This window comes from Diabrotica undecimpunctata, chromosome 4 (assembly GCF_040954645.1).
Source record: "Diabrotica undecimpunctata isolate CICGRU chromosome 4, icDiaUnde3, whole genome shotgun sequence".
Taxonomy (NCBI): Eukaryota; Metazoa; Arthropoda; class Insecta; order Coleoptera; family Chrysomelidae; genus Diabrotica; species Diabrotica undecimpunctata.
The window spans coordinates 147,417,511-147,430,289 of record NC_092806.1 but is presented as its reverse complement, the minus strand read 5'-3'; the positions used below and the strand labels follow the sequence as shown (position 1 = coordinate 147,430,289).

The following is a 12,779-nucleotide window of genomic DNA, read 5'->3' as shown; positions in this document are numbered from 1 at the left end:
CCTTATTGTTCTATTTCTGTTGCTATAAGTAAGAGTTTCACAAGTCGCATTATTAATGTTTTGAGTATTTCCCAAATGAGATCAATTCTGTCTTTCTCCGTTATTGACATTGCTTTAATATTTTTTCAGTCTCTTCTCAAAAAGCGCTTTTATTATGATGTCACATAGTTTCTCTAAATCGCGTCATTTTTTTAAATCATTTTCTCTGTAAATACTCTAAGTTCCTATCAGCACTTAGTGATTTGCGTTTTAAAATTTCGAACGAGAAATCATACCTAAAATATTTATTTACACGACCAATTTGCCCCTAGTAGGACGCAATCGTTGTTTCTTCTTTTAATTTGTTTTTTCTCGGTTACTTCTACTTCTTCTTCTTCTTCTTCTTCTTTTTCAGCCTTAAGTAATCCAACTTTGGACATGAGCCTTCCCCAAACCAATTCAGTGTTTTCTATTTTGCGCCACTTGCTTACAGTTGTGTCCTCCGATCTTCCTAATGTTATCAGCCCATCTCATTTGTGGTCTTTCTCTGCTTCACTTTCCTAACCATGGTCTCTATGGTTAGGAAAGTGAAGCTACCATCTTTGGTATTTCGTGGTTCCATCTTTTATCCTTCAGTCGGGCATTGTGTCTTGCGAAGCTCCATTTTAATTTGGCAGCATGTTCTCCTGCGTCTTTTACTTTGGTTTTGCTTCTAATCCATTTGTTTGTTTTTTTGTCTATAAATCTCACCCCGAGCATTGATCTGTCCATCGCTCTTTGTGCCTTTACTATTTTATACATATTAGACTTGGTGAGTGTCCACATCCGTGAACCATACGTGGGTATAGGGAGGATACACTGATCGTAAATTTTGGTTTTCAAATATTGTTCTATTTTAGTGTTTTTCAAGATCCTACTCAGTTTTCCAAATCCTGCCCACGCTAACCTTATTCTTCTGGTAATTTCGGCAGTTTGATTTTCTTTGTTTACTTTCATTATCCGTCCCAGGTAGATATATTCGCTTACTGTTTCTAAATTTATGTCGTTCAACGTTATTTCTCTAATGTTCGGTGTATTTGTCATTATTTTTGTTTTTTCTAAGTTCATCTTAAGACCTACTTTTTCCGAAGATTAAAATAGTTGCGTCTACATGGTCTGTAGTTCTTCGAAACTTATAGCGAATATTACAATATCATCAGCGTATCGCAAATGACTCAGTTTCCTTCCATTAACATTGATTTCTTTATCTACCCAGTTAATGTCTTTAAACACGTGTTTCGGTCCAAGTGTGAATAGCTTTGGTGAGATAGCATCTCCCTGACGAACTCCTCTGTTGATTGGTATAGCTTTGCTTTTCGCATCTATTTGTATTTTTATTGTAGCTTTCTTGTAAATATTATGTATGAGCATTCTGTATTGGGAGTCTATTCTGCAGTTGTTCATAGCTCTCTCTATTGCCCAAAGTTCTATGAAGTCGAATGCTTTTTCATAATCAACGAAGCCAATGTATAAGTGCAAATGATATTCATTGGCTTTCTCTATTAGTGTTCTGACTGTAAGAAGATGATCCGCTATACTGTAACCCTTTCAAAATCCTACCTGCTCTACAGGTTGATAGCTGTCGAGCTTCGACGTTAACCTGTTAGTTATTACTCTCATAAACAGTTTATACATTTGGCATAGCAGGGAGATTAACCTCTAGTTCTTCAGATCTCCCCTGTCTCTTTTATTTGAAGAAAAGTATTGTCAAACTTTTATTCCAATCATCTGGGACTTCTCCTCGGTGAAGACATTCGTTGAAAATATTTTTAAATTCTTCGAAAATAATTTCACTCCCCTCGTTTAACATTTCTAAAAGTATCTGGGCCCGGGGCCTTATTGTTATTTAGTTGTACCATAGCTTGTTTTATTTCGAAGGATTCTATGTTAGGGACTATTTCTGAATAGACATTAGTTATCTTTCTCTTAATATCCTCCTTTGCAGTGTGTTCTGTGTTCTTGTTTGAGGAATATAAATCACGGTAAAATGTTTGAAGGATTTCGTTCTTTTCTCTTATTTCTTTTCCATCTTTATCCTTCAATGAGATATTATAGGCTTTCCTAAGTTTGATCTTAAGCATTTAAGGCCTCGATTTTTTTCTATTATTTTTTCTACCTTGTTTTCATTGTAGATTTTTACATCTTCCTTTACTCCCCTCTTTATTTGTTTATTCAATTCTTTAACACCATCGGTGTTTAGCTTTCCTACGCTTAGAAATGTGCGTCTCTTTTCCGTCATCAACAATTTTGTTTTATCACTTATTCTGTCTTCTTTATTTTTCGTTTTCTTTGCAACAGTCAGTAATGCTTTTAAGAGCTTTCATTGCATTTCTTTATTAATTGTGTTCATGTCGGAAAATTCTTGTTGATAATGTTCTACAAATTCTTTCCTTAAGACTTCTCTGTACTTATCTGCCTTTTGTCACCTTTTAGTTTGATCTATGTGATTACAATAATTATGTGGCCTGTTTCTACTGATTTTTGTCTGTTTAACAAGAATACTTGCTTTTAAAAGGCGATGATCGCTGTCAGTTGTGAATCGATTGAAAGCAGTTATATCTTCCATAGTAATTTTAATAATAACTGAGTTTTCAATCAATATTTTTCTCTTCAGCTGTTGGTTTTAATTTTTTTGTGATCTGAATTTTATTCTGATATTTTCTAATAGCAGAGAATGGTCAAGACCGACTTCAGCTGAATTTAGTGTTCTGACACCCAAAACTTGTTTATTGCCTTATTAGGTCCTTTGTTTTATTTTATATTCTTCCATAAGTATATTTATATGAATTCTAGAGTATTTGATGTTTTATTCTTCTACTTATATAATGTTCTATAAACATGATAACTTATTAACAACCCTTTTTTATGTACTAAATACCTATAGGAAAACTCCATAGTACTACCTACTATAAACTATAGTTATACCTACTTTAAAAAGATGATTTATGTTAGCGTATTAAATATACCTACATAATTTACACTTTTTTACTATGTCTTCCTATACACACTCGACTTGAAAACCAGAACAGTCTATAAGTCAAATACTCACGAGTCTCCAACAAATAATGTCCTACTGCAGTCCTTAATATTAAAGATCTCCTTGATAAAGTTTATACAGATATCTGATGGTTTTCCCATTAAAACAGGTTCTTTATTAGTGACCTCTTTGAGAGCTTGTGCTGCGAAATACTGAGCTAGAAGTAAAAATAAATATATAAAATCATTAGCAATAACCGGCGTATTGTATGCTGTATTATAGTGTATTTATATGTATGAGAGAGTAATAAAACAATAAATTATGTATGCAAATCCCTAAACTGTTGATACGGGTGACTCAATGAAAAACAGATATTTGTCAACAAGTTTACAGAAGTATATAGGAAAACAATTTTAAATTGAGTATGACCACCAGGTATAAAGGTTGGAGCAGAATAGAATACAATAGTTGTGAGGGTTACTAATCCCTAAATAAGGTTGCCAGTGTCGGAGTGATGGAGGTTAACAGGTACTAATAAATTTGCAAGAAATGTAAGATGTTTTTTTTATTGGTTATATATAACCAATAAAAGTTTAATAAGTACCTACCTATTTGCAAAATAAAGTTTAATTCTTTAGATAAAATAAAACGTTTTATTTTATCTGAAATGAGTGCATTCCACGAAGTAAGGGTTTCAACAATCAAACATTTAATTCTTTAATTCCAGGAATCTACGACAGTAATTGACTAGATAATTACCTTCTAAACTTATTCCACAGAAAATGTGATAGTGGGTTTTTCCATTTTGTAGGAAGGTCCAAGTGGGGTATTCAAAATTCTTAACAGTTCACTAAAAGTAGGTACTTCAGTTGCAAGGTGCAGTTTATTGTGTATACTAGTGTTATGGAAAATTTGGAAGTGCCGTGTAAACGCCGAAAAATTGGTCCTTTAACAGTTAATGAAAAAACATTAATATTTAATTGTTTTAAATCATTTACAGACAAACGTTTATGTGAAAGTGTTGATGAGACCGTTGAGTTAGTTAGCAGTACACTTGGTGTTGGGAAATCTACGATTTACAGAGTTATTAAAGAAGAGAAATGTGGTAGTTTTCAAATGCCACGTAATGCTCCAGGGAAACCAAAATTTCAAATAGAATATCATTTTAAAGAAGGATTTCGACGGAAAGTGCATGAATTCTTCTTTAGACAAGAATTTTCAACATTGGATAAAGTTCTTGTCTCAGTTCGAGATGATAAGGATTACCCAGAAATGAGTCGAAGTACGTTATGGAAACTTTTAAAAGAAATAGGCTTCCGCTGGAAAAAGAATCCCAGAAAGTCTATTTTATTAGAAAGAAGCGATATTGTCATATGGAGAAGACATTTTCTAAGAACCATAAAGGAAATGAGAAACCAAAAAAGAAAAATATTTTATCTTGATGAAACATGGATCAACGAGGGTCATACACCAAATAAATTTTGGCAGGATGAAACTGTTACAAGTCAAAGGCACGCTTTTGTAAATAACTTATCTACTGGTTTAAACCCACCATCAGGAAAGGGACGCAGGCTGATAATAGTACACATTTTGCAGTTCAGATGGTTTTGTTGAAGGTGGTTTATTAACTTTTGAATCAACTCGTACCGGTGACTACCATGAAGACATGAACGCTGATGTCTTTCAAGAATGGTTCGAACAAATGATAGATCTTCTTCCTAAGAACTGTGTAATAGTAATGGATAATGCAAGTTATCACTCCAGACTTATAGAAGGACTGCCCACAACCAAGTGGTTAAAAAAAGACTTGCAGAATTGGCTGAGTTCAAAAAATATTACGTACCATCCCGGATCTATAAGAAAGGAACTTTATTCGTTGTGTGCCCTTCATAAAGAAAAATTTTAAAAATACGAAATTGATGAAATTGCCAAAAATCGTGGAATGACAGTACTTAGATCCCCACCATATCATTGTGAATTAAACCCGATTGAACTGGTATGGGCACAGATAAAGAGTGAAGTTTCAAGAAAAAATACCACTTTTAAAATTCATGATGTTAAACAGTTGTTTTTGGAGGCCGTAAATAATGTAAAACCTGAAAACTGGCAAAAGGCAGTAAATCACACTATTAAAGAAGAGGAAAAAATGTGGAAGCTGGACAATATAACTGATAAAATGATCGAGCCAGTTATTATAAATCTTGGTTCTGAAAGTTCATCTTCTGAATCTGATTTGGATTTGTAACAAGTAGCTGTAAGTTTTATATTAATATTTTTATTCATCTATTTAACATACCTTAGACGGTTTTAAAAACTCTTTTTCTCTTTTGTAATTTTTAAAAATTAAAAAAAATGTAAATTTTTTAAAACCCTTTTTAATGTAGGCCAGTCAGTTCTAATATAGTGTGTGATAAAAGAGGTCACTTTTGTTTACATACACATAACACTTTATAACACTGAAATAATTCATTTATTTTTTACAATTATTCAAAGTAATTTTTCAATTAATCTTGAGCACGCCCATGGAGTGGTCGGAGGTACCAGTTAAAATTATGCTAATTACTTTCTCGTTCATAAAAATAAACTATAGTATAAGGAAACAATCAAATAAAGCAGCTCATATATCAGGATGTTTAAGGGATGGCGTCTAGAGGATATAAAATTAGATTGGAAAGTACGTACATAGGCGATCGAAACGCAAATAGATATATCAGAAACTGTTTTACTGAATTTGCCGAACTATTTTACCTTTCTACATCATTAAGCGGCGTGTTTCATATTCAAGCAAACCATATTCAGAGAAGCTAGAAATGTTTTGAAATATACGAAAAACTCGGTTTTTAAGTCTTTTTGAGGATTGTGAAGTCCGGTCTCATGTTATGTGTAAAAAGGTAAAAAAAGTTTTGGTAAATTCAGTCAAAATTCCGAAATAACCCTTAAAAACCTGCTTTTTTGCATAAACGATGGTTATGAGTGCTTCTTTGAGACCTGAAAATTTTCTTTTTTATATATTTTTTAACTATGAATTAAACAGGCATTGATTCAGGTTGTATCGATCTCAAAAAATTTGATTAACCTCGCAAAAACTCCCAAAATCCTTAAAAATCCAAAAAAACGTGCATAAAAACCTTGATTTCTCCAAAAAAACCTCTAAAAAAATACCAAAAATTCCCTAAAAAACAGTTTTTTGGGTTCTTGAAGTTGGCGTACCTGACAGAAAAATCTGGGAAAAATTAAAAATGTATCTATAATATAAAACTGAATCGCAAAATGTGTTGGTAAGCGCATAGCTTAACAACGCATGGACCAATCTTAACAATTCTTTTTGCAAAATGTTCCTTGATGTCTAAGGATAGTTTTTACGGCGAGAAAAATTCGAAAAATTTCCGGGAAAACCCTAAAACAGCCCTTTTCTTTTTTCTATACAAATATTTTCTAACTAAATGTAGAGTCAATTTGAATTTTATTGCTATTCAATAAAGTTTATATTAAATTACAAGCCTTCACTGTTGTCTAAACAATATAGGTGTGTTTCTAACGTCTAAGAGTCAATTTGCGCTTTATTGTCGCTGCACAAACTTCTAATTCAATCAAATGTATGTGTATGCGCGTTCGTGTTTGTGCGCGTTCGTGTGTGTGCGTGTTCACGTTGGAGGATCTAATGCGTTCACACAAAAGTGATAACATCGTGAACCCGACCAAATTGAAAAGTCAAAAAATGTAAGAGCTATAGATTTGATAGGCCTCGCAATATTTTTTCATTCTTTGTATCAAATACGGATTAGAAGGGGAAATCCAAATAACAAATAAGCGAAGAAATTTACAATGAAGCATTGATTTCATTTGAGGACATGTGCTTGATGATGTCAAACGAACTATTATTTCAATTAGGCCTGGACGCGCCCAATCGCCGAATCCATAATGCTTTTAACCAAGAGTTGCACCGAGAAAACTGTAGGATCTCAACACTTTGAAACAATTAATTCAAACAAATCTTCCACTATTGAATGAACAACAGAAGTATTTATTTGATACACTGATGAAAGTAACAAATGATAAAACAGGTGAGATTTACTTCTTAGATGCACCTGGTGGTACAGGAAAAACTTTTTTGATTTCATTGATATTAGCAACAATTCGCTCACTAAATAAAATTTCATTTGCACTTGCTTCATCGGGAATCCCAGCAACTTTGCTTGAAGGTGGTCGAACAGCCCATTCAGCACTAAAATTGCCATTAAACATGCAAAGCAACGAAACTCCAAGCTGCAATATTTCGAAGAACTCTGCAATGGCAAAAGTTTTGCAGCAATATAAATTGATTATTTGGGATGAATGCACGATGGCACATAAAAAATCTTTGGAGGCTTTACATAGAATCTTACAAGATTTTCCTGAATCTGATCTGATTCTGAATTTTTAAACTCGCTGGATTCACCAGGATTCCCACCTCACAATCTTCAATTAAAGGTTGGATCGGTAGTTATAATGTTGAGAAATATTAACCAACCGCGTCTTTGCAACGGCACACGGTTAGCAATAAAAAAATTATTGAACAACATGATAGAAGCAACTATACTGAAAGGAAAGTATAAAGGAGAAGACGTTTTGATACCACGCATCCCAATGATTCCGACTGATGTACCATTTGAATTTAAACTACCACAGTTTCCAGTGCGGCTTGCTTTTGCTATGACCATAAAAAAGTCCCAGGGGCAATCATTAGGTGTTTGTGGTATTAATCTAGAAAACCCATGTTTCTCACATGGTCAATTGTTCCCGTGTTGGAAAACCATCAGATTTGTTTGTATATACCAGGTAATCAAACAAAAAACATGGTATATCCTAAAGCACTACAATAAAAACAGATTTTTGTTAAAATTTATGATTAACTTGATTTACAATAAAGCGATTACTGAAAATACTTATATACGTTTTATTTCACAGTCGGGGTTTTTAGTGGGTCCAAAAGGGTGGCCAAAGTTCGTGGAAGCGAAGCTACTTAGGTCATCCGAGCTGACCCTTACACACCGCCCTATCATCATGGTGACGGTTCTATTCAGGAGAATTAAGGAAATAAACTGCCACATTTCAAATCTATTTGACAGAACGAAGTCTGTCGGGTCCGCTAGTTATTTTAATAAATACAGAAAATAGAAAAAGAAAGCAATTAGACCTGCAGCCACCTTTAAAAAAAGTTATAGGCTTTTTTTCAAAAAAACAAATTTATTTTTACGTTATTTACACTTAAAATACTAAGTTTTGTAAAAACCTCAGCTATGCGTATAAATTATTTGAAATTTTTAAATTGGTTGTAATCCACCGAAAAAAAAGAAAAAATTACGTTTTTGGGGGAACGGGGGGGGGGCGTAGTGGGCTAATAAAATTGCGTCGATTCTAATTTTTTATTCAGATTTTTTTAGACATAATTTTTGAATGTCCTACCAAAGAAAGGACCCAGTTACTTTAAATGATATTGTTTTGTATAAAACTTAATGAGGTCGCTGGTTAAATGATATTCGATAAATAATAATAACGAAAAAATGAAATAATTTGTTTGTAAATCAGTTAGCGAAAAATAGCAAATATAACTGTCAATAAATTAGGAAATTAACTGGTCTTACTCATTATTTATGTTTGTACAAAGAATATAGACTTACCCTTTGAAATATTGGAATCGTAGCCAAGGAAATCTCGTTGGTACCGCGTCGGGGCGCCGGCCGACGCTCGATGGCGAAAACCTATCACGCACTAGGTCTGTTTCGTTTGCTGTCTGGGATGAAGTGTCTTGAGATTGCAGGTCAGAAAAGAATCTTTTGGCCGTTGGGTAGAAGAGGGTACATCAATAAATCACCCTATTGTATTGTAATTTAGAATGCGATACTTTAAGTTAATTGAGACCGTAATACGAAACCGTACACACGTGTGCATATTTGTGATACAGAATACAAAAGAGAAGTCAAATTCTCCGCACTTATAACATAATACATGAGACAACCAGTTTAGCAATTTTACGAAATAACCGGAAACAATATGTTTTACCAAAGTCGTTAGAATACATAGCATTATATTAGATCACATTACAGTACCGTAACAGAAATATTAATAGTAAAAATATGAAAAGAAATAGTATATACTTTCCCAAACAGATATATAGCCTATAAAAACCTTGATTTGATATAGGTATTTTAAAATCTATAAACTGGGGAAAATCTCAGAAAATCTGAATTAAATCTGGGCGTAACGGCATGTTTCCCATCTTAGCGGGGGGTACTCTTTGTCCCCGAGTCTTAGGTTCGTAGATATAAATTTTTTTTCTAAAAACTTGCATTTGTAGAAAAATTAATAATCGTAACACTCTATATTTAGCTATAGGTAATTTTTATAAAAGTATAGTATAACATATTATTACGTAGAATAGGCGAGCATATAATACGATGTTATACAAATAATAATTAATTTAAGGGTTTTAGGGTTTATTTTATAATGAAAATTACGATGATTTATAAAGTTGTATAATCGTGTTTTTGTTACAAAAGCTAACCGGTAACTTACTAAATATAATTCGAATACTGCCTTTTTGTGTTCTGTTCACATCTTTAAACTAAAATCTACAAAAAGGTCAGACTACACATACAACGGTTCATCTTACAGGGTTCTCGAGATGACACATGTTGGGGTTTGAAAATAATATTACGGCTCCTCCAGAGACGCAGCGTGAGAGGTTGGTTTGTTACAATATCTTAATTTTTAAGGATAATTAAAAAATGACAAATATCAAATATATGGTGTTCCCTAAGAAAAAGTACGACTTTGATAAACCAATATTTTTGTAGTACCCTGTATAATTCATATTATTTTTAAATTGTGTTGTTAACTGTTCTGTATATTCATATAAAGAACAAACTGAATATTTAAGATATTGTTTTCCGTACAGAGAACGACACGTATGGGATGGGCCACCCTGTATGGACACTAGTCAGAAGATATAATAAGCAGACTCCACTTTGTTAGAAGATCCAATACAATATTGTTCTGAAGCTATTTTCTTGTGGCATTTTAAAGTAATTACAATTTAAATGGGAATAAATTTAACGATTTTCAAAGTGGAAATTGAAACGTCAATAAACGTAATTTAACCTTTAATTGTGGCTTATTCCCATTTAAATAGTAATTAATCCAATAGAATATAATAACTATACCAAATAACTTCCAATTAAATTAGTAATCTATGTAAATCTTGTCATAATTTTATTCTACTTACTAATGATAGGTCCCTTGTCACCCACTGGTGCTAAGCGATCATCTAATGTGATAATAAAGGCGGTATTTGGTTGATTTAAATGCCAAAAAGCTTTTTGTAGTTTTATAAAATTAAAATTGAAGTCAAAATCTATTATAACTGCTCCAACATTTGCATTATTTTCGTAGTAGGATAAAGTGTTAGATATTCCCTCTTCAATTACAGCTGGCTGAAATATAGTCATGTTAAGCTTTTCTCAGATTGTGTTGATTGAACTTAGAGACTAATCAATATGTGATTTAAATAATAATCATTTAGTCCAGTCGTCAAAGATTTGACCTCTAAAAACCATACGAACAAGCTGAATTTTGCCGAGAATATTAATTTTGGGACCCCAAAAAAGATGCAAAAAAAATTACCGCTTAGATTACCCCCGGGCTTCCTCCTAACCTCCTCGTAGGGGTATAAAAAGGCAAAAAATCGATTTACCAAGAATCTGTATGCCGTAGAAAAAATGTTTCAAATACAAATTGTAGCTGAGATAATTTTGAATAAAAATGTTTATTAGCACTTTTTCTGTAGAATGAACTGTTCTCTCAGAAACAACCGGCGATTTTGAATGACAGTTACGCGCTTGAAGTCAATGCTTTGACCGTGGTGAGAAACCACATAAGTCATTTTGCCTAGTTTTGCAGTAGAAGCGATTTAATATTCACCGGTTACCTCTAAATCCGTTTTATAGCCCAAAATTACGTGTTACTTACTTTATTTGGTTTTAATTGTTGTTTTTATAATTATCCAAATTCTTCTTATATTCTCCAAATTTTCCACCACCCATGAAATAAAAAATATGTCAAAAATGAAATTCGTGACTTACGTCATTTGATCCCAAGTGTGTCCATGACTTATGTGTTATTGCACTTTCAGAAAATGGTTATGAAAATAATATTATTAAATAAAGTATTTTTTATTTGTTATAAAAAAGGAAATTTGATAAAAAAAAAACAAACCTAAAAAAAAAGAATGAACCACTTAAACATAATAACAATTTAATCAATATCTTCGTCGATACCTGAATAGTCCGACAAAGCTGTTTCGCTCGATGAAAGATTTTCATAGAACCCATGAAAAGTTGTAGGGATTAACGGAAGCAAATGAAGAAGATCTTTCTTTTTTTCTTTATTCATTGGCATATCCGCTTTATATTTTAACTGTGGAACTAAATTTCCCAACCCATTTCTTCTAATGAAAGAAATTTCCTTAAATGACTTCTCTGCATTTAAGGATTTTTTGAAAAATATTTTCCCATTATCCCATTTTATATAATTTAGCCCTTGTACGTTATGTCAGCGAAAAGGTTCTCCTTGATCGTCTTTTTTCCTATACACCAATGGCCCCTTTAACTTGTCGCATTTATGGCAAATATCCGTTTGAGGCTTTTTAAACGACAGATTCAATTTATGAAATTTATATCTATAATATGGATACGACACAAAGTTTTGGTATGATTCCTTGTACAGGGAATACATTGCTTCTAGGGTCAAATGTGATGGTAGAAACCTTTTATTTGTTTGGGCGCGTGAGTAGTGGCTTTCGTAACTCAGGAAACTCAAAATATGCTTACCGAGTTCTTCTAATTTTTCTTCAGACCACTTGTTTGGTGGAATATTCTTTCATTGGGCAGAATCAGTCTTTGTTTCCGCAGGTTATGCTCTTTTTATTAAAGCGATAACTTTTATGAAATTGTCTGTTTCATTGAAAGTCACAAGGAAGCATTTACGGCAAACAGAAATATGGCTACCATTTATTCATAAAAAATATTTGTAGGTTTTGAGGCGGAATTTTTCTTTGTCTGGATCGTCTGTATGAGGACTCTGCGATTTTTTGTCATGTATGATGAAAAGACTGGCTATATAAGCTACTCTCTTGTCGTAACTGCCTAAACTCCAATATTCGGGAAAAATTTCTTTCAGCTGATTTTCAGTGATTTTTGTTTTGCACTTTGCTCGGCATAGTGGCAGAGCTTGAAATGGTCTTTCTGGAATTATTTTACCGTTTTTTGTAATATATGACTTCCCGAATTACTTTTTTTTTCGTAACTTTCTAGCCTTTCTGGTGTCCGGTGGTTTTTGCAGCTGTTGACGTGATTTTTACGCTCTAAACTACTTTTGCTTGTAGTATTATTATTTTGTCATCAAAACAGAATTTCTTTTAGGAATGTATCTGCTATCAACTCATCATCAACAGACACTTTAAACAAAAAACTTCTGGACATGTGTTATTCGCAATATCAAACCAAACTGAACTGTTTTAGGCTAAATTATTTTCTGCATGTAATGTTTCATTAGCGCCTAGTAACATAAGTCACCGACGGGACGACAAGAGACAGCAAGTTCCAACTGGCTCTCTTCACATAAGTCGACTTAAGTGTTTATTCACAAACTCAAGTCGGTATTTTCTCAGTATGGTTATTATGCACACTTCGCAATAACAGCTGTAAAAATGCATAGTAGACTAAAGTGCTTAGAACCGATGATAGTA

General features: G+C 33.0%; 1 protein-coding gene across 1 annotated transcript in view; it reads right to left on the bottom strand.

The window, feature by feature from the left end:
• LOC140440160 (uncharacterized) overlaps positions 1-12,779 on the bottom strand; it is a 28,293-nt gene that overhangs the window by 602 nt on the left and 14,912 nt on the right. The window contains exons 3-4 of the mRNA XM_072530476.1: positions 10,260-10,467; positions 3,068-3,212 (exon numbers count right to left, since the gene is read on the bottom strand). Of these exons, the coding sequence (XP_072386577.1) occupies positions 3,068-3,212; positions 10,260-10,467 (353 nt within the window). The remainder of the gene's footprint in view (positions 1-3,067; positions 3,213-10,259; positions 10,468-12,779) is intronic.